Source organism: Manacus vitellinus, unplaced genomic scaffold (genome assembly GCF_001715985.3).
Source record: "Manacus vitellinus isolate BGI_N305 unplaced genomic scaffold, ASM171598v3 scaffold_6_pilon, whole genome shotgun sequence".
Classification (NCBI taxonomy): Eukaryota; Metazoa; Chordata; class Aves; order Passeriformes; family Pipridae; genus Manacus; species Manacus vitellinus.
Window position 1 is genome coordinate 21,024,952 of NW_021940750.1, and position 27,912 is coordinate 21,052,863.

Consider the following 27,912-nt stretch of genomic DNA (forward strand, 5'->3'; position numbering starts at 1 on the left):
GGGGGCGTGTGATCCCGGCAGGAGGGAGATGGTGGCGCCTTGGTGCTCATCCCTCAGCCTCCCCCCTCGGCAACGCAGCCAATCAGCATCTAGTTCTGCAGAGCCGTGGGGCGCGGGCGGCGTTGCAGGCTGACAGCGCGGAGGGGGTGGCGGAGGGGAGAACGGGGTGCGCCTCCGGGAAGTGGCGGTTACCATGGTAACGGATCCCGGAAAGACGCCGGGGAGGCCTGGGGAAGAAGCTGATGGAGCCGCGCCCGGGGCCCCAGGGGCCGGAGCCTGAGCCCGAGCTCCAGGGCGCTGGAGTGCCGCGGTCCGCCTGCCCCTTCTTGACCTGGAGTGCCGAGGAGGTGGCGGAGTGGGTGGCACACCTCGGCTTCCCCCAGTACGAGGTGCGGGGCTGCCCCCGCCCTGAGCGCCCCCTGCACCGATGGCCCTGAGCTCTGTGTGTGTGTGTGTGTGTGCGTGTGTGTGTGCGTGTGTGTGTGTGTGTGGGAGCGAGCGTGTGTGAGCGGCAAGAGGGGCGGCAGTGGCAGAGGGCGACCCGCCTCTCCCTCCGCTCCCCCGCCCAGGAATGCTTCAGGGCCAACGGCATCACCGGCCGCCGCCTCGTCCTCGCCAACTGCTCCAACCTGCCCGCCATGGGCGTCACGGACTTCTGCCACATGCAGGTGCGCCTGGCGGGTCCCGGGGCTCCCTCAGCCCCCTGACCCCCCTCGCTGACGCTTATCGCTGAGAAGCAGGCTGGGCCATGGCCTGCCTGCCCAGGCAGTGAGCCTGGAACTGGACAACCAAACTTGTTCAGCCAAACAGTCACATTTTTAGAGTCTTTTCAAGTACAGATCTTTAACTGGCCGCAGCTGGGGCACCAGAAGTGCACCAGGAGTACTTGGCCTTTCTTTAAGCCTATGTTGTTCCCCTGGGCTCCTAAAATTGCTTAGCAAGATGCACACACCTTTTTTAGATACCACTTGGAATTTTTTTTTAGTAATTTTCCACTTACTCATTTGTAGAACTTCTGAAAGTCTAGTCAGATTTAACCTGCAGCAGTTGAGCCACTGATCTCAAGCGGCAAAAAGGCCACTCATTTTTACTTCCTTGTTTTGGCCATTTTCTTTTCAAACCTGCATATTTTTTTAACAGACACTGATGGTTAAGAACTGACTTTGGGGGTTACAATATGGCCTTCCAGGGCTTCCTAAAGGTTCAGAAAATCAACAAGTTGACTTAAATTTCATAACCCTTCTTTCCTTCCCTAATGGAAACCTCAGAGGGACTTGGGGCTGCATTTACAGAGCCAAACTGTCTGCTTTGCATCATAATTTGATGTTACTTTCCCCAGAAGACATAGGTAGAAGTTCAAATAACCTGGAAGAGAGAAAAATCTTTATGCTCCAATGACTAGAGTATTAGCACAGTTTGATTTGTTCTTGAGCACCAAAATGCTATTTCACTACCGTTCTGCCTGGCTGCACAATCTTAACTGTTTGAAACAATATATGCCACCAAAAAGACTGACTAGAGCCATGAGTTTGCCTGCTGCTTTGAGAGGAAAGCATCAATTTACAACACTTAGTTTTTCAGACAGCAGCCCTTCAAGAATATTTCAGGTACAAGCAGATAGAGCCTTTATAGTCATTTGTGCTTACCAAAGGTGGCAAGAACTTTATAGCCTTTGTAAGCCTCATCCTCATATTGGGATATAGGGATTGTGTATGATGGTAATGCAACTGTTGAGAAATACTTAGCCGTGGGTTAAAGGTACCAACTGTAACCTTCCTCCTGTAGGAACTGAAATTCCTCAGGATAAGTGATAGCCAGCATAGTGCAGCAAGCTTGGAAATGAGACTGTCTCTGTAATGTTTTCCAAAGCTTGCAAGTAAACTGGGAACATCTCACAGTCTTCAGTGGAACCGAGATGTTCTTGAAGGTTATGCCTTATCCTGTTAGTTATTTGTGTTTTAAAGAACTTTTCTGTGATGAAATCCAAGCATGCAGAGCTCTGCAGGACGTGGCCCTGTGAGTCTTTCAGGAAGTGTGCACTAGAGCAGGTGAAACGTTAAGGCCATCACTTCCCAACAAGAAATATAAACTAAAGGCTGTGAGCAGTTGAAACTGATACAGTTACTATAGAAATAAAAGTGATAGCAACAGCTCAGTGAGACAGAAACTGTTTGCAGTTTAGGGGAAATGGCAATTTGGTAGAGAACTACACAACTAATTAGGTGGAAGCTATGCAGCATGGACAAGTGACATTACTGCTGGTTTTAATCCCACTGTATTGGTATTTTATATATCAAAACCACTGAAGATACCAGTCTGGTGTTCTTTTGTTATCACACAAAGTAGGGTACTACTCTTCGGAGTCAAGCCCAAGTTGGGAGAAGATTTTGAGCAAACACTGTGAAAAATCAGTAAAACCTTGAGAATTGTATTTTGAAGCTTCAGTCGAATCAGATGGTTACATTCTCAGAAGTGACTTCAAAAATAATGGCAAGGCTCTGTTCACTGACAGTTCCAGGTCTAGCTGGCTCACACAGCCATTTTCTTAATGAGCAGTATGACTTACTGCTAATTAGTTTTTACTCTTGTGTTTAGACTCTGCTGTTGACATTATAACTTAACAAACAGCAATGATTTTGAAATAAGCAGGAGAGATTGCAGCTCATTCACCTATAACTTGTTTGTTCTTCAAGTGCAAAGAGGAAAGTGGAGCTATTTATGCCACTAAGAGACCAGATGTGATGTCATCCCCCACAGTAATTCTGGAGAAAAAGGGATCTGCTCTGCTTTTACAATGTCACATGGGGCTTATGGGTTCAGATCCATCTTGCATTACAACTTCAAGTGTGAAACTGTTCCAAAATTCAGAAATTCAATTATTTTTCCTGCTGCTCTGACACAGAATGTATAGTTTTATCTGTTGCCCTGTGAAATGAGAATTTGTGGCATTTTATCTTGTATTTCAGGAAATTTCACGACATGTGCGAGAGCTGCTGGGGATTGAGGAGCCTCTCTTCAGCAGATCCATTGCCCTCCCATACAGAGACAACATGGGTCTCTTCCTAGAGAGAAAGTCCCGAACAGGAAAGAAAGCAGATGCCCTCACTTTCACAGAGTTTATCAAAAAAGCAGGACTGGAGTCCTGTACTACAGTTCCTCCTTTGCCACAGTCCCAGACCACAGTGGAAGCGGATACAGTTCCTTCTTTGGAAGGATCCCAGACCGAGGTGGGAGCGGATGCTCTCCCTGTCTCGCAGGACACCCAGAGGCAGAATTAGAGACTCAGGCTGCACTTCTGCCTTGTAAGAAGCCCAGCAGTAACAGCAGACTAGACCCTTATTACCTTGCGGATTGTCCAAGGAGGTGCAGTTCCGCCTTTTCCCAATTATAGAAAAGGCCACTGCAGCTCTTAGACATTTGATTAGACCAAACACATCCCCACATTGTCTCTTTCCTGCAATCCTTCATTTGCTTATAGGAACCAAGTGAAGCAGAAGCTCTAGGTCAGACCACTGTCTGTCTTTCACTTCTGCTTCACAGTTGATTAAAAAGACCAAAAAACAATCATATGCATATTTTAACCACAAGTGATTGACGACAACTTGCCAGATGCTCAAGTGAATGGATTTCTCCCAGTCTTTAGTGCCGGCAGACTGGGCTCACTTTGAAACCCAGGTGTATGTTATTGCATGTATGGCACATACAATAACAGGCATAACAGGTGTGGCTACAGCTGCTATCAGCCATCATAATTAAGTGAGGGGCCTCGTTGCAATGTGTACAACTAGTCCCTGGCCTCACTACAGAAATTATTTCCTGTGAGGCAAAACTGGGTAGGCAGTGTCTTATCATGGTAAACAGTACTGAAACACGATAGATGGTGGCAGGAAGCATGAGAGAATACTGTAAGCTGGACCAGAGAATTTAGGGAATAAAGCTTGCTTTTTCCTGGGTGGATTTGGGCAGATTGACCAGTTACTTCCTTTTTCCTTGAATGATATATCACATAGTCTGTGGTGGTGAGGGTGGAGTGCATTATTACCAGCAAGGAAGTAGAAGTAAGTGCTGATTAAAGCCTGGCTCAACAGAAAGAATGCTCCTGACTAAATCATTAGTATGTTTCCAGGATTCAATAGCTTTATTGAGATTCCCCCATGGGGATTAAAAAAATAAAAGGATAAAAAAAGACTGGGCCCGATCCTGTTTAGTTTGTTACACCAAAGCAGTAGTCACTACAAAATATATGTAATTTTTTCTGTAATTCAGTTTTCTATTGAAGCTGCAACAGAAACACAGTGAAACTGAAGCAGTTCATAGGCCAAGAAGACTATGTAATAAGCAAATTCAGACAAAAAAAGAGAAAAGCTCAGGCAGCCAGGGGTAAGTGGGTTTGTTGAACAGTCTAGAGAGTGAAACGTGTAGAAGAAAATGTGTACATAGGGTTGTTAGCTGGAATAGTTTGAAAAGTCCGAGAGTGAACAGTGCTGGTTCTCACAAGGGTTGGACTTGATGATCTCAGAGGTCCCTTCCAACCCAGCTGATTCTGTGATTCTATTATTCTATGAAACAGAATGTTAATTACCAGTGTAGTTCCTGCAGAGAGGGATGGAGGTGTCGAAGCTGTACACAATGCGGGGCTCCTGGATGACAAGACAAATGACAGAGCAGGCGGACAGCACTGTTTGATGAGAGACAGCAGAGGAATGCAATATCCACCCAGGACACCAGCTGAGCATTGTTGTAAAAGCATATGAGCCTCTGCCCCTACAGGTCTGCTGAGATAAGCAAGGAGAAAGGGACTCAAGAGCCCATAGAGAGAGCAGAGGTGACCAACCAGCACCTCCGGGCACTGGAAGCACAATTACCTGTGCTCTGCCACATGCAGGTAAAACACAAACCATTGCTTCGAGGTTGGAACTGCTGTCTGCCTGCCCACAGTGGCACATAGGACTTTGGTGGCTGCCCATCAATGTTCCTACATGGCAAAGGGTAGCAGCAGAATGACACAAAACAGGCAGCCTCTCTGCCAGGGACAAACATGCACAGAGCTCAGCTTCCACGTGGGCTGAATTAAAGCTGAAATAGCCAAGCCTTGGGATCTGGCTAGTTTTCAAGATCTATAAAAAGCTATTTAATAATCCCTGTTTCCTATCTCCCTGAGATGATTAGAAAGAGGATTTTATTCCAAGCATCCCCCTGGAGGACCATTCTCCCCACTTGTCTTATCTAAGAGTTTGTGGGGCAGCTGACTGTGTATGGAAGCAGTTGCTGCAATGCTGCAGGCCTATCTCCTCTCCTGGCTGGGCCTTCATAGCCCAGTGAGAAGCTTGTCACACTGACCCTTCAGCCATGAAACAAGGAGAGCAATGTTTCTGTTTCAGCGCTACCACCCTGTGGGGGAGATGGTTTCTGCTAGTTTAACAACCTGGAGTCTCAGTCACTGACCAAGTTCTTAGTAAATAACAAGGAGAATTTTGAAAAGGCACAGGAATGGAATGGACCAAATTAAAATAGCCAGCATTCAAAGGACAGTGTTAATGTCTCCACCACCCTCAGCTGGGACTGGTAAAAAAAAAAGCAAACAACTAAACTGATGTTTGGCAGACAGTGGGTTCTGCTGGAAGTGCTGTGAGAAAAGTGCACTTAAAGTGCGTATAAGTGCAGTCCCACTGCCAGGCCCAGGTTGGGGAGCACTTACCCAGGCTCTCAGGACACGTGGTGGAAACATGGACACTGGGGCACAGAGCCCAGCTCAGCATCAGCAGCACTTCATGCTTGGAGAATACAGGTGTGAAAATTTATTTTATAGCTTCATCAGATACCTACAAGGCTATGTTCAGCTTCTCCTGTTGCTCCCAGACGTAAATCCCAACCAGTGACACCATTCCAACTCCTACAACCAGGCAACATCCTGGACTGGAGCATTTGTGAGAGCTTTGCAGCAAACCTCAGCCTTGTCTACAACATCCTAGGTTGTCTTAGGGTGAATGTTGCCAGCAGGTTAAGGAAGGTAATCCTTGCTTTCTAAATCCAGAGTGCCATGTCCAGTTCTGGGATCCTCTGTACAAGAGACATGGAGATATTGGACAGAGTCCAGCAAAGGGCCACTAAAATGACTACAGAATTGGAGGATCTCTCAGATGAGGAGAGGCCAAGAGCTAGGGTTGTTGAACCTGGAGAAGGCTCGGGGGAAATTTTATCCATGTGTCTAAGTATCTGATGAGAGAGAATGAAGGGACCCAGATGCTTTTCAGTGGTGCCTAGTGACAACAAGGCGCACAAACTGAAACGTGACTTCAGTCACACAAAACACCTTTTTACTGTGAATGTGGCCAAATTCAGGAACAGGTTTCCCAAAGAAGCTGAGTTGTCTACAGCGGTGATATTGAAAACCCAAACACAGTCCTGGTCTGCCTGTTCCAGGTGACCTTCCTAAAGCAGGATTGGACTAGATGATGAAGAGGTCCCTTCCAACCCAAACAATTCTGTAAGGAAAAACACATCCACCAACAGAAAAAAATGAGAGTGTGCAGTGCAGCAGGGAAGCTGGAATCCAAACCCACCCTCGTGTTTGTTTGACCCCTCTGCAGCAGCAAAGTCTCCTACAACATTAAAATTATTTAATCTGTGCTGATGGCATTAAAAGTGTGAAATAAGGTAGTGCTGAAAGCAAAGCCACTCCATGGTGACATGCACTGTGCTTTTCAGAACATGAGAAAACACCCTGCATATTCACTTTGTGGGAGGTGCGATAAATTGCTCAGGATCAGCACATAAGGGTGACAATGTGCTTAGTCGGGGAAGGAAACAAACAGCCCAAGGAAAAAGAAACAGCTTTATTTAAGGAGTTGAAGTGAGGTCTTGAAGGATGAAGCCAGCAGTTGCCTGAGGAGTTGTGTTTCTGAGAAAGTGCAGTTCAATCCTTCCTGGCATAACACTCTCAGAGAAAAGAGCTGCTGGTGCCAGCAGGTTTGTGTCAACTGAGAGGGGTCCCTGCTTGCTCTCCATCCAATCCAACAGGACTCTAACCAGCTCCACACTAGGTGCCTGTCTTTCCCTGATAAAGGGATCTTCCAAGTGCCAGCAGTAGGATACTGGCAGAGGCTGCTGTCCTGGCTCTCTGCAGGAGTTCACACACCTCTTTTCCTAGAGTGAGCCAGAATAAACCAACAACAACAACAAAAAAAAGAGTTTTTAAGGTGCAGCTGGTCCTTTCCCCCAACCCTTGGATGCAAGGAGAACTAGGTCCAGTAGGCTTTACTCCAGCCACAGCCATGATTGGTGATGCCCAAGCCAGCTTAAGTGTTACAGGGATTGGTCAGCACTGTCTAGTGGAAAGACTCACAAGTGTGACTGACTGTTCCTCTTGCAAGAATAAGTCCAGGCACCACCCAGAGCAAACATTAACCTTGCTGTGCCTAGCAACTTCCCTCCATAAACAAAACTGATGCCTGGCTTACAGTCAAGTCAAAGACAATCAGATTCCAAAAAGAATCAACCCTGATGGATCAGTACCATGATTTTGATGGCTACATTTGAGTAGCTGCCTTCAACCAGCCTGAATGCCACTGTCCCTCAAGCCATAGGCACCCACTGTCACTGACAAACGCTGATCATACAATGATTAGAAACAGGGCTGCTCTGCTGACACTGGACTGGGTTTTGCAGTTTCCGCCTTCAATGACAAGGCAATGGCCAAACAGACTCCTTCACAGGTGCTCAGTTCTTCCACCGGATTTGCTAAAAGAGAGAACAAGACATGACTAACAGCAATGCTGAACATAGATCCCTTAGGGGCCAAGTCAGTGACTCCCAAACCCTGAGGAGGACAGCTATGGCTAGAGGGTGCACTTTCCAACAGTATAACCATTTATTCCTATGCTGAATGCAACCCCAAACATAAGATTAGCTTCCCAGCAGGGATAGAAAGTATATAGCACAACCATGCCCTTACACCTTATCTATGTCTATTTCTGATGAGAGTCTTTGGAAGAAAAAGTAAGAACTTCTTACCATGTTGTTGAGAATACTGTTTATCTTCTCTTCTTCTGCAGAGCCCCGCTCCACCTTGCTCTTATATGCTGTCAGCTGGATACGATCCTTTAGATCCCTGTAGGTCTAGATAAACAGCAAAACCAACATCCAGCTGAGTGACCTGGACACTTCCAGAGCTGGTGTCCTGCAGATGAGCAGGGCAACTCTACAATCCCCCATCAAGTTCCCAACACAGAACAATTTCATAACACAAATACTAGGAGTCACTCTCCTGGCTCACTGGACTTCCACTGGGAACTTCACCACTTTTCCCAGGCCACAGGGATCAAGAAACCTCACCAGGCACATGATGGCAGTGGCATGTGGCAGAGCACAGAAAAGCTAGAGAGAAAAAGCAAGCTCATGTCCCATCTTTTCACACACACAGCAGGTGCCTACCTCAATGACAACATCATGGCACTTGTATTTGGTAGCAAGGTTCAACCGGGTCTCCACATCCTCCACCAGGCGCACGTACTCCTGCAGCACCTGCCAGAGATGGAAGAATGTCTCAGCTCCCTTCTGCAGGTACCTCCTGCCTTGTTCTCTCACCTTAGTCCCAAAACCTTTCAAGACTGCTGGTCACACAGACTTGACCCTGTCCTTCCTAAGGGAACAAGTGACCTGGAAAAGACTGGTCAGGATCCCAGAGGCAGTAAAGCTTTGCTCACAAAGCTCAGAGTCCTAGGCTGCCTCATTCCTATGGATCAGGTTAACCATTGCCAGCCAGATTAAGCAAGAGAAAATTTAATATAGCAAAGAAAGGTGGCAATTCACAGAGGGAGAGAGTTCACAGACAACTCTGGACCTGCTGTCTCTCTTGCAGTCAGACCTAGGACCCAGCCCTCACTATCACCCACACTTCCTGTTGATGCATGGGTCACTCAGCCAAGTGCTGTGCCCACATGGCAGAGCCAGCAGCTCGGCAAACTGTTCTCCCACTTCAAACTAGGAAGCAGCTCACTTGGGGAGTTATTAAAACACCAAATCCCTACAAAGAGCAAGACAACATAAGCAGTGCTTCCTTGTTTACCTGCACAGGAGCATTGTTCCTCTGCAACATCTCCACAACTCGGTGAAAGCCAATAGGTGCCTTCTTCTTGGTGTAGCCCAGCCAGTTCTGAAACAAGAATCAAACCTATGTTAAACCAGAAGGGCAATTCCTCCAGCCACAAGAAAATGCTTTTTTCCTAGCGCCAGCAACATACTATACCAGCCACCAAAAGCACCTTTGGCAGAGCCCTTCATGCAGGGGCTGGGCAAAGGCTGGCTGCAAACTCTCAAGGGCCCTTCTCCAAGCTTGTTGCTGCAGAAGAGCTCAAGGGCCCTTCTCCAACCTTGTTGCTGCAGCCAGGCCAGGCCCAGCACAGGTCTTAGGCCACGAGAGGAGAAAGGTATTGCAACACTCTGCAGCAGAGGTGCTGGGTGCTGCTGAAATAAAACCAGTCTGTCCAGTAACTCCAGAACAAGTCAGCTATCAGTAGCAGATACCAGTACTTGGAACTGGGTCCCTAGCAAAGCTTTCTGCAGCTCACCTTGGTAGTGAGGAGGGCATCCACATCATCCCAGGCTCGCAGCTTGGCACGGGCAGCCAGGGCAGTCAGCACATACTGCTTATCAGGAATCTGCAAGGCAGAAAGCTGCAGTCAGAGCATTAGCACAGCTCAGAAAGCACGTGTAGCTTGAACATGAATGACATCTGCTCCAGCCCTGTCAGGACCCACACCAACAGCCAAGCAAAACAGCAAGATACTGACCGAGGCCACAGCCAGCATTGTAGGGAGTATGAAGTGGGGATTTGCAAGTGCTGCTGCAGACAGGGTGCATCCATTGAAAGTCTCCACATGGCTCCCACTTGCCTTTCTGAGGCTCCAGAAGGGCTCTGCTCAACAAGGATGCCATGCCCCCCTCCATATCTCAGTGTTGAGCCCTTCAAATTCCTCCTACTGAGCCCCCTCACTACATACAATTTGTCTGTGCACGTTTTCAGCTAGTGCTGCCACAACAGAGGGAGACTCACGCACCTTAAATGTTTTCTTCAGGTTGGTGGGGCTGCTGAATGTTCCCTAGAGAAAGCAGACAAGTTAGTACAAACTCAGCAGGACAGGCCACGGGAGAGGTTCAGACACCTGTTGTAAGGCATCTGCCTTGCACAGGGTGAACCTCCCCGAGATTTTACTGCTTCTTGCTCATGTCAGTGCCATGAGCACAGGGGAAACAGCTGGCAGAAGAGAGCAATTATCACACTGCATTAGCTCTCTCCCTCTGGTTTGGTTTCCCTACATCCTCAACTGGTGTAACTCCAGCACTTCCAAGACCAGTTCTGCACACCTAAGCCTAATGAGATTTCGGGCCAACTCTGGGTCCTTGGAGCTAGATGTAAAAGACAGTGGTTTCTAGGAGGCATCTCCCTGACAAGCTGTTCCAGGCTGAATGTCTCAGAGCAGAAAAGATAACTCAAAATTGGTCCTAGACAAGGTCTCTTGGAGGGATGTCTCCCTTTATTTCCTTAATATGCTCCAGCTTGACCACCCCACTTGAGGGCTACAAGGATGAGATGTAACCCTTGTCTTCTCCCACATCATCCTCACCTCAGCCTCTGTGTAGTGGTAGAAACAGGAATAGAAGAGGGTGGTCACTAGCGGCATGTTGAGAATTGAAGCCTTGCGAGGATATTTCCGAAATAGCTCTGACTGCCCAGCCATCTCCAAGTGCCGATCATTAGCCTGCGGAATCAGGAAGACAGACAGGGGGAACATGAGCCAGGGGAACTGCCTGTTTAGCTGTGGGGTAGAGACCTGGGGAGGGTGTTGTGATGGTAATGCACAAGCACAGCCTCAACATGCTATGAAGTTTTAGATCTGGTATTTCACGTGTAGCTTGGAGAGCCGTTAAAACTACACTAGCCAGGGCAGGCTGATTAGATCCAAAGTGGTGTAAGTTAGAGACAGAAAGAGATCTCACAGGTAGTCCCAGCCATCCCCTGACCAGCAGGAAAGATTTCATACCTCAATGATGATCTGTCGCTCCAACAGGGTGTAATGGTCTTGGATGTGGGAGGTATCCTCAGCTGAGAATGGCAGCCTGGTTGGACACAAAGGAGGGCGATGTTGTCACCAGCTCTTAACAAGTACAGCATCCTTCACTTCTAAGTACACTCAGAAGGATGCTCTTCTCTACCAAACAAGCTCCCCACAGACAGAGATGTGGGGAACAGCTCCCATTCTCCCCAGCCTGAGTGGCTAGTAGATACTCAAGTTCCAGTCCTGCTCCTCTCTCCAACTGCCTCCCTCCTAGACAGGCTCCAGAGAAAGAAACATGTGGCACCTCTCACAGAACAACCTGAAGCAGGCGCTACGCACTTCCTCAAGTGCTCAGGCACCCAAACTTCCATCTTGCACATCTTGGTCAATGATCAGAAAGTCCTTCAAAGCATTTCTGCCCCCAAGTAAGCAGCAAAAGGTGCTGGACTAGAGATCACCACAAATGCCTCCTCTTTGGTCTACATTGTGTCTGCAACACTGCACTCCCACCGAGGCAAAACCAACATCAGCTCCCAAACCACATAAGCTGTGGCACTGAGACAAAGTCTAATTTTCTTTACTATCACCTTTTGTGAAGCATCCCCCTCCCACCCTCTTGCATTTCTTCTTACCCAATGCAGCCTTTCAGAAATTCCCTCCTTTTTTCTACATCCTGGATGTTCAAGTGCTCCCGGTACTGGGACAACTGGAGAGAGAAGGGAAAGAAGCAGTCTGTTCTCATGGATTTGGGAGATACAGGATTCCAGAGGGCAAAATGGAGATAGAAAGCTCTCATTTGACTACCAGACACCCTGCAGCCAGCCTCCCCCTGCCCACTACACTACCTCTGCACTAAAGGAGCTTATGCTTCTGGGAATACTCACAGCAACTTCCTCAGTCCTGTCTAGGAACCTGCAAAAGGGAATGAGCAAGCATTAAGCTGGAGGCAGGTTCCAAGGAGTGTGCTCAGCCCTGCTACCTGACGGGTCAAAAGCCTCACCTGAGCAGATCCAGAAGCAACTTCTGCTCACCCGTCTCTCTGAGGAAATGGATCAGGTGACACAAGGCCACCTGTCGCACCTCCAGCTCTCGAAACAAGATCTCTACAGGGGAAGGAGATTATGTACAGGTGGGTAAAGTAACAGCACTACCAAGCCAGAGGGGACTAAGCACGGTGCATGGAGTTGCGAGCCATTGGCAGGATTCAACAACCCTATCCCATCTTAAGTCACAGTCTTGGAGGCTAGAGCATAGCCCATTCATTGGGCTGCCAGCTGAATTCACAGCCATGTGCTACCTCTACAGATTTTTGTTCACCCCATCACCATCACCACCACTTACCAATCCTTAAAGCTCCTCTCTGGGGTCTTTGTGGGCATCACTGTCTCCCCTCCCACATTACACTTACTGCAAGTATTTCTTGCTCAGTAAAACAGCAATACCCCAGCTGCTCTCTTGATGACTTGCACCCAGTGAAAGAATTAGCCCCTCTGCCCTTAACTGAAACACACTATAGAAACTCCAGCCTCAGTCACACGCACCTCTCCGTAGTGTCCGTTTCAGGAATATCAGGACCTGTGAGCACAGACAGGCAGCTCAGAATTAAGACAGACAGACAAACAAACATACAGCAAACTGGTCAAGGCCTGGGGAAGCTTTTGCTAAGGGCCTCTGAAAACACAGCTCTTACAGCACTGAACTGAATTCTGGTACCCACCAGATTCAGGACAAGCAGTGAGCCAGGGCTACAGCTGCCTAGATGCCTGCCTAAGCTCCTACTCTGGAGCTTAGATAAGTGAGACCAAGATTTACAAAGACAAACTTTTCCATGCAAAGATCCAAGGGATTAAATATCCTGGATGAGGGAAGCTCTGACACAATCCCATTTACTGCCTGCTGCTTTAGAAGCCAGAAAAACTGGTGAAGCCCCTCAAATCTTCTGTGCTGCAATTAGCAGAATAAACTTTGACCCTCAAGAAACTGCTGCAAAGATTTGTAAGGCTGATGGATCAGGTTCCTTATTAACCTTATTATTAACCTGAATTAACATGAATTCTGCAAAGTGGCAGGAAAGCCAGCAGTAATATGGAACTTCCCAGTCTTAAGCTCTGACACTTTTCAGTAACTGGTTTTAACTAAAGAACACTCCCCCAGTCTTGCAAGACTGAGAGGCCAACTGACTGCATTCTCACAAGCATCCTCTGTGGGGTCACCCAGAAGTCCCAGCCCTGTATGGCCCCAACAGGACTCACAGCTGTAATGACATTTCCATCATGCCCTGCCACAGCTTCATCCAAGAGCACCAGCTTGTCCTGCAGGGAGCGAAATCTCTCTAGAGAGCAGACCTGGAGATAGAAGAGGTATAAGTAGGCATATAAGAGGTATATGGGGAATCACATAGTCTTCAGGCTGAACCAACCCACAAGGTATAATCTATCCTTCTCCCATGACCTCTTCAATAACATGAATAACTGCCCTCCCAAGCAGCGGAGAAATTCTCATTTAGCTGAGCCCACATGCTACATAATCCCTGGAAATCTGTCCCAAAGAGCTGCAGAGTCAGCCTTCATTAATGCCCAGTCTAGGACAGCAGACAATGTATACTCAGCACAAACACCCTTGTAACACAGCAAAACTTTTCTGTACACCACAAACCACTAGTCCTGACAGGAGGAGAGAACTCTGCAGGGCCCTTTCCACAGAGGAGACCAGAAAGCAGAGTTGTAACTCTTTCTCCCTTCTTCTTACCCCACATCTGTGGCCTCTCTCAGCCTTTAGTTCACCTCAGCCTGAGGAGACACATGCAGAGTAAAACCACAACCTCCCTATGTGCTCACTGCACACTGAGGCAGCTGAAACTAAGATTCCAGCTCCAGTGTAACCAAGACCATTTCTGTCTTCCTCCCTCCACTTGCCACCAACTGAGAATGGAGATAAAGCCCCACACCCTCAGATTTTTAAAATAAACCTAGCCCCAGGGAGCAGAAAGGGTAGAGAGGGGCACAGCAGTACAGATACCTCCTGTCAGAGCCTTGCTGAGGGGACAACTCAAGTAAACAAAGCAACAAAGCCCTGCTGCTCCTGAGCTAGTGTGATCCCAGCACTGTCAGCTGGCAAAGCAACAAGCAGGCAGAGCACCATCCCTGCTAAGTGTTGCAAGAAACACAGATCCCCTCCCTGTTCTTGGAACAGCCAGGAGCATAGGGAAGTGTAAAGCAGTTTAGGACCACCCATCCTCCATCTCTTACAAGCAGGTGGGAACGGAAAGTCCTTACCTTGCCCCTCTGCATTCGCCTGACTGTATCTTTGGGGCTCCAGTCACTGCTGTAATCCTGCCACAAGAAAAATAAAGTGCTTTTAAGCCTCAAGAGGCCAGACCATGTCAGCAGTCTCGAAGCTGCTTTCCATTTGTGCTGCATCAGTGCTGGCCGATGTGTAGCTTCTCACATTCATCATTCAGCTTCTCCGGGGAATGTGTCCCTACAGTGTTCAGGTGCAGATGCTGAGCCCTCAGACTCTGCATATGCTGGTGGGGAGGGATGCTAAAGGCTCATATGTTAACACAGCTTTTGTGTTGCCTCAGAAAGGTCCTTCGTCATATCCTTTATAAGAAGTGCGTTTCATCAGGTTGTCCTCCTTGCAAATTAAAACTCCCATGTTGCTTTCAGAAGGACAAACAAAATACATTCAAAACAGACAAACCCAAAACTGAGGGGGAAGGAGTCAGTTTCTTGTTACCATTCAGACTTCTGCTGGTGAGCCTTCCATAGCAGCACGGAGAGCACAGGGACAACAGCACAGTTGCATAAGAGAAGTACAACGTAACAAGGGCATCGAAGCCTGTAGTGAGACCATCTTAGGGCAATATGCTACCACTGTTGCAATGAGCAAAATTGTTCCCCTGCAGCCTGCAGACACTACGACCTAAAAGCAGTGGATAAAAAGTGGCGGTGGTCTGAGTCACTCCTGAACTCAGACTCCATAAATGCACCTAGGTCTCTGTGAGGCACTCGAGCCAGCAGATGTAATTCAGCCTTCTGCCCCAAATGGTCCACAGAAAAGTACCATGCTCTAACCAACTGAGCTAATCTCTACTTGTTCAAGTCTATGTGCTCATATGAATGTTAACGGAGTTCAAGATCAATGTAGAACAAGCAGTCTGAGAACCAGGAATTGGCATGGGACCTTGAACCCTAGGGGCTCAAGGGTCCAAGTGCCAGCAACTGGAGGAGACTGGGATCTGGGATTTAGCTACAAAACAAACCAGATGTCTAAGACCAGCTGCTGGAGGGACCCATAGAGTGTGTCTATGTTCCACTAATGGAATTCAATCCTGCTTATACAGAAAGGAGGCTCAGGATCAAGCTGGAGTGTTTTATGTATGTGTCTGTTTGTAAAGGCACTGGTTTCTGTCTGCATTAATCCATGTAGGCAGCTATGTTACTATTGTGCATGTCTGTATCTGTAGGGAATATGTGCTCAGTCCTGTTACTGGCTGGACCTAGGGACATGGAACTACAACCTCACACCTAGCAGAAGGAATCCACCCAGTCCCAAAACCTACTAGATTCTCCAATACCTTACACTGCATATACGGGAGATAAACACTTCCCTCAGCTAGGACTCTCCCTCTGTGTTGTCCCAGGGATTGATGAACAGGAAATTTTGAAGTTTCAGATTTAAAAATGTAAAAAGCACAAGTGATGCCAGTTTATGTAACCCAGCATGAAAGCCGCTTACAGATAAAACACTATTTAGAAATTCTTTTCAGAAAGGTTGCTGGGCTATTTATTATGAGAAGGAGTAACCAAGACACACAGCAAAGCTTCCTACTTCTGAGAAAAAGCAGAGAATACTCAAATTACTTCAAGGCTGCATCTTGCAGCTTTCTGTCCTATTCCCTGCATTGCCCTCTGCTGTCTGAAATACCAATTAATCACAATGGAGCAGGAAGTTCTCTGATCTCAGCATACAACAAGCACAGGCTGCTCACCTTGTACTCAGCTTTCGGTCTGCGCAGCTCTGGGGCATAGTTTTTAACTCCAGTGTCAGTGAGGGCTGAGAAGGAAAGGCACAGCTGAGTAGCACATCAAAATCCTGATTCATATCCATTTCCGAAACCATCCTTTTCTTAGTTTTCATGGTAGAAGACTCAAACTTAAGCACCAAATGGCAACACAACATTGCTCTAAAGCCAACAGCTGTAATTATCCCAAATCATCATGCCAATTCTTTAATTTCTTTGATAAAAGAACAACCCATAATTGAACTTTCAAACTTTCAGGCAGGCCATGATTCAGTTTCCCTTTCTGCACCATAAGGCAGATGACACTTCCCATTTTTTGCAAATGCTTTGTTTTATGTAAATCTGTACACCCCCCCCCCCAAAATGAGGTAGGGATCCAAAGCTTACCATCTGAAAGAGACTGGAAACTTGGAAGTTTGTTTCGTCCTGAAAGAAAAACACTGATGAGAGACTGTCTCTTCAGCAGCAACATCTCTTCCACAGGGAACATAAGCCTAGACTGCAAGCCAGTTTGCTGCAGCTACGCCTCTATAGAACAAGCCATTCTGTATAGTGATTCACACTACACCAGCACAGCTGGGACTCACCTGCTAGCACTGTAAGGCTTTGATGTCATCTGCGGCATCACAAACCATGTAACACCCCGTCTCTATCTGCCCTCTTGGTGTTGAGGCCAGGAGAGGTTAGAATGCCTGAATGCACTCATCTACCTGCAGAGCAGAGGCTCAAGCACAAAGCACTGAGCAGGCCATGGCAACGCGGACAGCTTCATCCACCAGGGCTGCAATTTGAATGCCTTTCTTTATCATTTTATTATCAAAGTTGAGAGTGAAAAACCACCTCAGAGAAAGAGAGACAAAGTAAAAGCTGTTTTGTTGTCTGGCTGTGAGACAACAGAGCTGAACTCTTGCAAGTTGTGTAAGTTTGCCCAAGGCCTGCTGTGCAGTTCCCCCTGTAACCAGCTATGCTGCCACTGCCGCTACCACACGTTTGCTGAACCAGCATCAACAAGTGTCAGATGAGCTCCAAATAAAGGATAATCAACCTGTGTTCTCTACAGAACTGAAGATCAAATGAGGGCTACATGGGTCAAGCCAGTCCCTTCATAGCCTGCTCTTTTCCACCAATCAAATGGATTGCTGTACAGTAGCTGTGCTCTACCCTGCTGTTCCACGGAACCCGGATTTTAAGAAGCTATAATCTCCAAAGCCTGCTCCCGCACCACAAAAGCATGCAATCTTGTGCACAAGGCAGTCTCCAATTTCTGACTAGTGACCAATACACTCCCAACCTGAGGTGAGATTGGAGTGTCCCTGTTTTGCAATAAAACAATTTACATAAGATAGCACAGTTGCCCCTTGGTACTCTGAGGGAAAACTCATTTGTCTGTATGGTATATGATGATCCTCACCTTTGAACAGGCTGCTTAGGGAGTATGAAGAAACTTGTTTGGGTAACGCAGCATAGGAGGAAGAGCCCTTCTGTAGGCTGGAGTCTCGGCCCTCCAGCGAGCTAGTGCTGCCAGAGGCTGTCTCTTTGATTGACCAGGAGATACCTGTGTGCAGACAGAGGGCATTTACAACAGAGAAAAAGAGTCTGTAAAGAATGATCTTATGGCATGGCAGGAATGTTACCAAGTGTGTGCTGGTCAGTTCTGCACATCTTGGTAACTCTGACCCTCAGCATAAAGTAGATGCAGGGCATCTATCCATGCAGAAGCCCAGTCTCATGTAATACTGCTTGTTAAGCAGTTGCACACTGTCCTCCAGAAATGGCTATTTTCAGCAGTGTTGTACAGCTAGTTATGGCTTGGGTAAAAAAATGCGTAGACCATCCAACATTTATATGTTATTGCACAGGGAAAAACACAGTCCTTGTTCTAAAAGTACAAAGCAAAACAGAGAGCCCCTGGCCTACCTCAAATTGCAGAAGCCTAAGAGCAGACTTTCCTAACACTGGAAGACTGTGTTCCTTCCCACAGAGACAAAATAGCTATCAGCGTGCATATGCTTCTGGCAACAAGGAATGTGTCTTCTTCCTGATTGTTCAAGACTTTTCTTTTCGCACAGCTGCACAACACACATATTTTAGAATCAGGGTGATAGGTAGAGACCTTGGGCAGGAAAAGAAATGGCCTGTGGGAGGAGCTACAGCAAAGGACAAGAAGATCAGTCTTTGAAGGTCCTCTGGGTGATCCATGTGTAAATTTTCATTGTTTGGCACTGGTTAGTAAGCACCACGTATTCTGTGGGTCATGAACTCCAATGAGCAGCACACACACAGTGTGTGGGCCATGAGCTCGCTCCCCTCAACACCAAAACCACATTTACTTAATGTTTACAGTTCCCTTTCAAATTTCAAGCATAAGAGTCATTCTATAAATACACATTAAACCTTGGAATATCTCCTTAAAGTGTTGTGGGGTCAAAACACAGAGAACTCTAAATGGTGCCATTTCAGGCAGCAGTGTGAAGGAAATGATCACCTAGAATCTTGCAGGCCACCTGAGCATGACGAATATCAAGCCATAACCTCCAAAATACCTGCTATAAACTATATATTAGAAAAAATATAATGTATTCCCTCCATTTGCCTACATTGCTCTTCCTTATATAATTTGGGCTTCTGCTCACTCTCTTTTAAGTGGATCCACTCAGGTAAATCCAGTGCTCACTCAGGCTCACAACCCGACCTGGGAGACTAGGATCAGGTTAGATATGCAGCATTAGATAGCAAATAATACTCCTGACCTGACTAAGTGACATGACTTAAACAGTAATTTTAAACTCTCTCTGTCTCAAGGATAACTTGCAGTATTTCCGCACTTACTTCCCACAGGTTCTCCGCTCCAGCTGACCCTCTCGAGGTCATCATCATCATCATCGACAATATCCCGAAGGCTATTCACTGCCCGTTTGGATTCCTTTAGCTATGGACAAAAGAGCTTGCATAAGGACCACCAGAGTTGCAGAGTGCACTTTGTTTCCTATTACCATCGATATCCCTTGGAGCTTTGAATACAGCTTCTTCAGCTTCCACTGCTCCTTGTGGACGACGTCTTTTAGTCCTGTAGGTGTTCAGCAGACATAGTAGCCCTTCCTCACCTTGGGAACCCAAAGGTTCCCCTATGCAGACCCGAACAGCCCAACCAGTTGCAGATGCAGCTTCGTGCATGGGCGAGGAATCACAGTCCTGATGAGATTTCGGACTGGCTACTGTGGGGGGCGAGACGGGAACCCTCTGCACAGGGCAGAAGGCGACCCAGGGAAGGGTCCCACCCACCCAGGGAGCGTGGACCCCCAGCGATGCGCGGGGCCCAGGCCTAGGCCAGGACAGCCACGGGGCCCTGCCGGGCGCGCATGTCTCACGGAGGCGGACCTTCCCTACCTGCGAGAGCTCGTCATCCTCATCGTCGAAGGTGAAGGCCCGGAACTTGGAGCTGTGCCAGTACTCCTCCTCGTCCGCCCGCGCCCTGTTCATCTGCAACGGCACCGCGCGGCTGGCCTCCGAAGCGCAAGTGATCACGGGGAACGAGCGGCTGCTCAGAGGCATCACCATACCCCCCTACTCATCGAATCCAGATCCAGGTCCAGGTCCAGGTTCCCAGCCCCATCAACGTCCCGCCCCGCCGCCGGCCCGTCCTCACTCGCCGCCCTCCCGCCCAGACTTCCTTGCACACGCGGGGCTGGGCATGACATAGCGCCGCGAGGCACGCCGGCAAATGTCGTTCCTCCTCCCGCCAGCTACGCAGCCGCAAGCCGCTCCCCACTCCTCCCACATCGCCCTCGCAGGCCTCCCCGACGTTGATACGCAGGCGGCTAAGTGGGTGTTCGGCGCTCTGGAAGCTGTGGCCCGGCAGGGGCGAGCCGCTCGACGGGACGGGACGCGACAGCTCCAGTCTCAGCTGTCGGCGGCGCGGCCGGAACCAACACACCAGCCGCGGAACATAGACAAGTGTTACTCCCCGGCTGGCGGCGCGGAAGGGCCCGCGCGGCGGTAAGCGAGAGCGGACGCGGCGGGTTCTAGCGTTTCTATCGGGCAGCGTACGGAAGCGGAGGCCGGCGGCCAGGTCCGATCGCGGTCCGGATGGCCAAGTGAGGGAGGGAGATCCCTCGCTGGAATTGTGGAGCAGCGGCGATAGCCACCAACGGTCACACAATGGCACTGGTGGCGGGAGCGCCGCCGCCCCGACCTGCCCGGAGAGGCCCGGGGGGGTGGGCCCTGGAGGTGCTCCCGGCCGGGCCCGAGCAGGGCCGCCGCCTTCCCCCCGTTCCTGCAGGATGGTGCTGAGACGGGAGCGTCCAGGCTGATCCCCTGGGACGGCCCCCCGGCTCCATGCATGTGTGGGAGTGCCCGAGCTGGGGGGTGCGTGGGGGTGCCCTGGGGAAGGACTCTGTGTGTGTGTGTGTGTTGGAGTGGGGCAGGGAGACAAGGACCAGCCAACATTGGATATAAGTCCCGGTGTGTGCTGGCCTGTCCCAGGTTCTCACCCTGTCTGGTTTTCCCGCAGGACAGAGCGGGATGCTTCCAACTGGTCCACGGAGCGGCTGAAAACTCTCCTCCTACCTGTCAGGGTGGAGGGCGAGGAAGGGGCTTGTGAGGTGACAGAAGTGAGCAAACTGGATGGAGAGGCCTCCATCAACAACCGGAAAGGGAAGCTTATCTTCTTCTATGAGTGGGCTATCAAGCTGGCCTGGACTGGTGAGTGATGTGCCCCCCCTTCTGTTTCAAGGTCAGATTCATGTATAATGTTAAGGATAAGGATACTTATCTCATTTTGGAAATAATAATAAAGGTAAACATTATATTGTAATGCAATACAAGTTTGCTGTTATAATTACCAGAGTAAGAAGGGTTGATCTGAATAACGTAATTGTCATTGCAGGCACCTCAAAGACCGGAGTGAAGTACAAAGGTTATGTGGAGATTCCTAATCTCTCGGATGAAAATGACATTGATGAAGTTGAGGTAAGCGCAGCTGAACACTAATACTGCTGGCTGTATGGCTGTTCTAACAGGAATATTCACAGCATTAGTATTTCCTTTCATGTTACTAGACACTGCTGAAGTTAATAGAATCAAAGAATGGTTTGGGTTGGGTGAGATCTTTAAAGATCATCTAGTTCCAATCTCCCAGGTGTGAACAGGGACACCTTTCACTAGCCCAGGTTACTCATAGGCCTGCCCACCCTGGTCTTGGACACTCTGAGGAATGGGGCATCTCCAGTTTCTCTGAGCAACTTGTTGCAGTGCCTTACCACCCTCACAGTAGACAATTTCCTTTCAATATCTAGTCTAATTCTAACCTCTTTCAGCTTAAAACCGTCATGCTTCCTTCTGTCACTGCATTCTGACAGAGAGTCGCTCCCTGTCATGTTGCATCTTTATCAAATTATTCCTGTCTTCTAGATGTAAAGGCTCTGTAGCACGTGAAGGTATTTAGGTACACAGCCTATTACTGTGGGCTGAGACAGGTGAAGTGGAAGGTGAATAAACCTGCATTGCTGATTGTGAAAGTTTAGCTGAAACTAAATTGAAATACATCAGCTGTGATGTTGAATTGAATAATAAAAGGATTGTGCAAGTATAGCTTTGTTAATATTTGTCCTTGTTGTTTAGATCCTTGTCAGCCTTGCTAAAGATGAGCCTGACACTAACTTGAAGAGCCTGATGAAGCAAGAGGGTGCAAAAAAAATTAGAGATGCAATGAAAACTTACATCAGCACTCTCAAAACAGGTATGAGAGGGAGAAATGTTATGGGAACCTATATGGGCTAAAGCTAAAGAAAGGATGGGGGTAACGAGGAGTTCCTCACCTCATCTCAACAGGAAGGTGTCAGAGCAGTAATAGCAACTTTTCTGTCTCTTTGGAAATTGTTAGGATTTGGCAAGAAACTCTTCTGTGTCTAGACACTGTGGCACAGCTTTGCTGGTAACCCAGTAATAAACAGTATTTTTGGATTTATGTTTTAAATCTGAAAATGTCCTTCATGTGCTGAAGTTCAGCTATAGAAAAAATAAAGCCAGTAAAATGTGTTTGCTACCCCAATGACACAGTCACTGCCTGTGGCACAACATCTGGATCAAATTTCTTTTTTTAAAGTTAATCTGAGTCCAGCAGTTGGAGTTAAATCACTGTGCTTTGGTTAAGTTTGGTGTTCCTCTCAAATATAGGCTGAGAACTCTACAGTTACTTTTTATGTCCATTTACCTGTATTACACTACATGTACTAGATATGCTGAGTACAAACCATCACTGATTGCTGATTTTCTAGGATCAAATTTCTGTACCTTGTTTTTTTTCAGGTGTTGTAGTATTCAGGGTGGGAGATGCAGTCACCCAGTGGAAGATGAGAATGTCAATCAGGAAAAACTGTATGATCTTGTGGGTGTAATAAACAAGAGTAGGTGGGAACCAAGTATTGTGGGATACAAAGTTATACACATGATAAAATTCTGCTGTATAATGAAATTTTGTCAGTTTGAAGACATGAAGAAGGAGAAGGAGCAAAATGTTACATAATTGGTTAAGGTAGAAGTGACAGAGCTGGAGAAAAAGCAAACGTAATTCTGAAAGAGTCTGAAGATTCTGTTGGAGTTACAAAAGTGCTAGTGCTGCTGGACAGGGCATTGGTGAGACAGTCCCTGCATTTCCCTGTGTAGTCCTGGCATCTGGTGTCAAAAAAGATAAATTGAAGAGGGAGTCAGAAGTAACTATTCTCTACTACAGTGTTATGAGAAATGAAGAGCCAAGCTAAACAGAAATGGAAAACTTGGTTTGGTTAGACAAATACTTTTTGTAGAGCAGCAGGCAAAAGTATTTGAGATGTGATTGCAATTATATTAGAGAGTGAGAGAGAAATAAAGCTACAGAAGTCTAAAGCTAACTAACATTAATGCTAGAGCAGCATGTGGAATATGGTGTGTCTAGGCTACCAAGAGGATGTAAGTTCCTAATTGTTGGTGTAGACAGGTTCTGACAGGGCCTTCGGTGGAGCGTAGTAAGGGCAAGAATAATTAATTGCTTGTAAAAAGAGGTCTTTTTCCTTTTCTAAAAACTGTTTCAAGTTAGTGATGCTAGCCAAGAGCAGAGGGGAAACCAGGAAGCCCTTTTTGATTGTGTATTTCAAAGAACAATTTAAAAGTTTCCTTGATCTCTTGTTGGTTTCATTGGTACATTCCTTTCTTTCCAGAATTCACCCAGGGCATGATTTTGCCCACAGTGAATGGTGAACATATGGAAACAACACCTCAGGTGGCTCCTAAAGCAGAAGACCGCAAGGTAAACAAAACTCTGCAAACATGCTTTGGGATTTGTGAAGAAAGGTACATAGTATTAGATACTGGGGCTTGCAGGAGCAACCTGTGTTGTGTATAGGCTGCATACATTCAGGAATTGGCAATCTGTGGTATAGGCATGACTGTTTCTATTTGCAGGACATGATGTTTCTTCCAAGCAGAATGATAAATCTGCCTTTTACACTCGAGTGTGGTTGTATCTAATTGCATCTTTACCGAGAGCCTTTGCTTTTTCTCTTGGATATGTGAACCACTTGTTGATTTTTGTTTCTTTAATGAGAAAAAAGTGTACGTGTGTTTGTTTTGTTTGTCGTTTTGTTAGACGGCTGCTAAGAGCAGTACTGCAGCATCGCAGTCCAAATCCATAGGAGTCAAGATCCCTACCTGTAAGATCAGCTTGAAGGACACCTTCTTAACATCTCCTGAGGAACTCTACCGGGTATTCGTTACTCAGGAGGTAATGTTTGGCTTGTTCTGAGAGTTGTCCTTTACATACAGGAAGTTCTTCCTAAGAAGCTTTCTAAGGCATTCTGTAGGACACTCACAGTCCATGAGAATGGAATCAGAAGAAAGTTGGTCTGCAGAGCAGGTGGTTAAAGCTTGTGCATGCATCTTTTCACACAGCTGACAAGGAGATAATGTCAGCCAGAAGCCAGTTCCAGACTGCTGTCAGCACCTATCCGTAGGTGTATCCCTTATTGCATGTGGCCAGTTCACTTGGGATTTATGGTTCTGTGCTTGTGCTTTGGTTTTGTTTTTTCCTTTTAAGGTTAGGTGGTATTAAAATGTACTTTAGTTTTGGAAGAGAGAGCAGCATTGTATAATTTAAAAATGGTCTTAGTCTTTTGTTCCTTCTATTTTGATAAGAAAAAGAAAATCAAAAAAAAGAAAAAAAATACTATCTTTTCTTAGAAATAGGTTTCATTAAGAAATCAACAAAGTAAATCCATGTGTGACTCAGAACACTGCACAGAATTGGAAAGCTAAGGGTTCTTTTCCCTGGGCAAGCAGAATTCTGCTGTAGTGCCTATAACCTTGCTTTTCTGGCCAGGGCAGGGTTTTTGACTTTTGTTGAAGACCTTACATTATTGACTCTCTTACAGTATCCTTCTGTACAAACTGTCCAGCACACAGCTGGATAGACACACCATGCAGTGGGTGATCAGTTGGCCCACGGGTCGAGCACAGAGGGTAATAGTGAACAGAGTGACATCAGACTGGTGACCTGTCACTAGTGGGGTTCCACAGGGCTCCATTTTAGGCCCTGTGCTCTTCAACATCTTCATAAATGACTTGGACACAGGACTGGAAGGGATACTAAGCAAGTTTGCAGCTGACACAAAACTTGAAGGAGCTGTTGACACCCTTGAAGGCAGGGAGGCCCTGCAGAGAGACCTCAACAAATTGGAGGGCTGGGCAATCACCAACCATATGAAACTCAGCAAGGGAAAGTGCTGGATTCTGTACCTGGAATGGGTCAGCCCTGGATGTTTGTACAGATTGGGGAACGAGATGCTGGAAGGCAGTGCTATGGAAGGGGACCTATGGGTCCTGGTTGATGGCAAGTTGAATATGAGTCAGCAGTGCCCTGGCAGCCAGGAGGGCCAACTGTGTCCTGGGGGGCATCAGGCAAAGGATTGCCAGCCAGCCGAGGGAGGGGACTGTCCTGCTCTGCTCTGCGCTGGTGCAGCCTCACCTTGAATATTGTGTGCAGTTTGGAGCACCACAATATAAGAAAGACATTAAGCTATTAGAGAGCATCCAAAGGAGGGCAACAAAGACAGTGAAGGGTCTTGAGGGTAAACCATACAAGGAGTGGCTGAGGTCACTTGGTCTGTTCAGCTGGAGAAGAGGAGACTGAGGGGAGACCTCACTGCAGTCTACAACTTCCTTGTGAGGGGAAGAGGAGGGGCAGGCACTGATCTCTGTGGTGACCAATGACAAGGGAACGGCCTGAAGTTGTGTCAGGGGAGGTTTAGGTTGGATATTAGAAAGGGGTTCTTCACCCAGAGGGTGAACAGGCTCCCCAGGGAAGTGGTCACAGCACCAAGCCTGCCAGAGTTCAAGAAGTGTCTGGATGATACTCTCAGGGACATGGTGTGACTCTTGAGGATAGTCCTGTGCAGGGCTAAGATGTGGACTCGATGATCCATGTGGGTCCTTGCAGCTCTGCATATTCTGCTCTACATACTCTGTGGTTCTGTGACTTACCTCCTCTTCCAGAAATTTTTTAGCTGGATGGGAGGCGTTAGGCAACAAGTTTGTAAGCAGATAATGTCAAGTAATACAGGTTTCCTGAATTGTTTTCAGATGGTCCAAGCTTTCAGCCACGCACAAGCCACCTTGGAGGCTGATAAAGGAGGCAAGTTTCAGTTGCTGGATGGCAGTGTCACAGGAGAGTTTGTTGACCTTGTAAGTACTAACTAGTGCCAGGTGTATCTTGTTCAGAGACAGCCTTTTTAATTTTGAGGTATCAGTTCTGTAGCAATGCTTCTGTCAGCTAACTGTGGAGTTCTACCTGGTGCCCAGTAATTATCTGTAACTTCTGTGGCCATTGAATCTTTCCTAATAGCATGGATTAACATATGGGATTTCAGTCTGGGAGAAAATCTGGCTACCAGTCATAGGTCTGCCCTGCTTTGGTGTGATTTTACTTATTTATTAGGGGTTGGAGGAGTGTTAAAGATAGTAACTGACCATTTTCCTCTTTGACCCAACTGCCACTAAAGTCTTCTGCACAGGGACCCTGTCTCAGTGTTTGTGGCTGTACTGTGGCCTACCTGTCTAGAAGGGAATTGAAAAGGACACTTAAAGTCTTTTTCCCTCTGTATGTGTTTCTCAAGGGGTCTCTAGGGCTTCATATCAACACAATTCCAGTTGTTTTCTGTTAGACTGCAGGACTTGCAAAAACTTACTACTCAGTCTTTCTATCTCTTGTCAAGGTTCCTGAGAAGCAACTTGTTATGAAATGGAGATTTAAATCTTGGCCAGCTGGTAAGTAGTCCAGAAATGGACTATGGTGTTAACTGCCCTTGCCTGTGTTTGAAGAATTTCAGCCCCATTTACCACACTGTATTCTGGCTCATGATCAGGGAGTACATGGTGTTCTGGGAGCTGCACCAGTGTTCTCCCACCTTCCTATCCCAGACTATCATGTCTGAATCATCAGCCACTGTTTGGAGCAGTGACCAGGGATTAGGAAGGATGAAGTGGCAGCTTGCTCAGCTGTGGCTGCAACTGCTTTGAACCCCATGAAGAGGGAGCCCTATCCTCCCTGTGTTTCTAGGGAAGGCCTGCAGCTGTCATAAGTACATCTTCGGGGAAGGATCCTGGAGAGTCTTTTAAATGTTGCCGTGTGAGAGGAGGAGCAGAGCAGCTCCTTGGGGCTGTCCATACTGTACTGCACACTGCTGACAGATTTGCTTTGGTTCCTCTAGGGCACTTTGCAACCATTACCTTAAACTTCCATGACAAAGGTGGTGAGACAGAGGTGTGCTTGGAAGGCAAAGGCATTCCTGCCAGTGAGGAGGAAAGAACAAAGCAAGGCTGGCAGCGCTACTACTTTGAGGGCATAAAACAGACATTTGGCTATGGCGCCCGCTTGTTTTAATAGCAGTTGCTGGGAGGCTCTGCCTGAAGACTCTGCCACATGGACTGATAAATTTCTCGCCTGTTCGTTTCTAATCTTGGCTCTGCCGCTGAGTAAAGTGGGATGACAGGTGATGAGGAAGGCTATTGAGCAGCACCACTTTCAGTCCCTCACTGCTTTGTGCATGTCTTGTGCTGCAGGGGATTCTCTTACATGTACATACTTCTATTGCTAAATAAACCTAACTTAAAAAAACACTATGGAATTTGTGTCCTCAGATCGGCTTGAGTTCAAAGGGTCGGTTGATAGGCTGAGGGAGGGATCTGTCTGGAAAAACACCGATCAATGAGGAGTGCTGATGCCAATGTGATTTACTCCTCACTTCTGGGGGAGTAGAGAGCATGAGCTTGATGCAGTTTTTAGTTGTGAGCAGCTGCTCATTTTCTCTCTGCTTTTGATCTGCCGCTAGTAAATGTTTCAAACCCTTCCCATTTCTGAAGGGATCTGTGATCCTCTTCAAACTGTTCCTCTCCTCCTTTGCATATCCCAACAGCATAGTCCTTTCTTACAGTTCCACTAGTCTGCTCTACAAGAATGACTATCCTTTAGCCATCTGATGTCCAAGATAATCAGCAAATCACTGCTAGGGAAACTCCCACCTACAGAATGGTTCTAGCAGGTTGTGGGGCCCAGGGTCAGCTACCTCCAAGCACTTCAGGCCAAACCAAACTATTTTACAGGAATAAATCCCACCCCTATTTAGAGTCTACTGAGTGCAGTACTTTTGGCTCATCCCACTTAAATGGTTGCTTTAACTGGTGAGGAAGAGAAAACCGCTTGCATGTTCTCTCCTGCTAATACCATTTGTTCCTGGAGATGTCTTTTAAAGCAATAAACTTGTTTATAGGAGGAGGGGAAAAATCTAACTCTGATCAGAAGTG

The 27,912-nt window shown here is 47.3% G+C and overlaps 4 protein-coding genes across 5 annotated transcripts in view; 2 read left to right on the forward strand and 2 right to left on the reverse strand.

Moving 5' to 3' along the window:
• Positions 1-195, reverse strand: part of TMED8 (transmembrane p24 trafficking protein family member 8) — an 8,817-nt gene extending 8,622 nt beyond the window's left edge. The window contains exon 1 of the mRNA XM_029964135.1: positions 39-195. Coding sequence (XP_029819995.1) covers positions 39-195 — 157 coding nt within the window. The remainder of the gene's footprint in view (positions 1-38) is intronic.
• Positions 177-4,418, forward strand: SAMD15 (sterile alpha motif domain containing 15). The gene is made up of 3 exons (XM_029964261.1): positions 177-389; positions 570-668; positions 2,967-4,418. Exons 1-3 carry the CDS (start codon positions 243-245, stop codon positions 3,276-3,278), a joined length of 558 nt encoding a protein of 185 aa, XP_029820121.1. The 5' UTR covers positions 177-242; the 3' UTR covers positions 3,279-4,418.
• Positions 4,419-6,819: 2,401 nt separating this feature from the next.
• VIPAS39 (VPS33B interacting protein, apical-basolateral polarity regulator, spe-39 homolog) lies at positions 6,820-19,584 on the reverse strand. Of its 2 annotated transcripts, none has more exons than XM_029964269.1 (19): positions 19,471-19,584; positions 18,913-19,012; positions 17,495-17,638; positions 16,471-16,509; positions 16,051-16,115; positions 14,333-14,389; positions 13,310-13,402; positions 12,599-12,632; positions 12,058-12,160; positions 11,942-11,969; positions 11,690-11,763; positions 11,043-11,118; positions 10,626-10,760; positions 10,059-10,100; positions 9,570-9,659; positions 9,068-9,154; positions 8,434-8,523; positions 8,014-8,118; positions 6,820-7,740 (listed from the first exon to the last, which is right to left on the reverse strand). In XM_029964269.1, the coding sequence occupies exons 1-19, from the start codon at positions 19,561-19,563 to the stop codon at positions 7,720-7,722; spliced, it is 1,476 nt and encodes a 491-aa protein (XP_029820129.1). In that variant the 5' UTR covers positions 19,564-19,584; the 3' UTR covers positions 6,820-7,719. The 2 variants fall into 2 exon arrangements, with proteins under 2 accessions (XP_029820129.1, XP_029820128.1); XM_029964268.1 differs by having other exon boundaries at positions 9,570-9,674.
• Positions 19,585-20,169: 585 nt separating this feature from the next.
• AHSA1 (activator of HSP90 ATPase activity 1) lies at positions 20,170-27,228 on the forward strand. Its single transcript, XM_018082690.2, is given in 10 exon segments — positions 20,170-20,202; positions 20,204-20,250; positions 20,594-20,784; positions 20,969-21,051; positions 21,703-21,820; positions 23,277-23,365; positions 23,705-23,839; positions 25,693-25,794; positions 26,325-26,376; positions 26,820-27,228. Coding segments are annotated over 10 exon segments (1,023 nt in total). The 3' UTR covers positions 26,993-27,228.
• Positions 27,229-27,912: the final 684 nt, after the last annotated feature.

Excerpts from the sequence above, each read along its gene's own strand:
- SAMD15 (XM_029964261.1), top strand. The coding sequence starts at position 243 with ATGGAGCCGCGCCCGGGGCCCCAGGGGCCGGAGCCTGAGCCCGAGCTC. Across the intron at positions 390-569 it reads TCGGCTTCCCCCAGTACGAG|GAATGCTTCAGGGCCAACGG; the intron begins GTGCGGGGCTGC and ends TCCCCCGCCCAG. Across the intron at positions 669-2,966 it reads CGGACTTCTGCCACATGCAG|GAAATTTCACGACATGTGCG; the intron begins GTGCGCCTGGCG and ends CTTGTATTTCAG.
- VIPAS39 (XM_029964268.1), bottom strand. The coding sequence starts at position 19,563 with ATGAACAGGGCGCGGGCGGACGAGGAGGAGTACTGGCACAGCTCCAAG. Across the intron at positions 11,764-11,941 it reads ACAGGACTGAGGAAGTTGCT|TTGTCCCAGTACCGGGAGCA; the intron begins GTGAGTATTCCC and ends TTCTCTCTCCAG. Across the intron at positions 8,524-9,067 it reads GGAACAATGCTCCTGTGCAG|GTGCTGCAGGAGTACGTGCG; the intron begins GTAAACAAGGAA and ends CATCTCTGGCAG.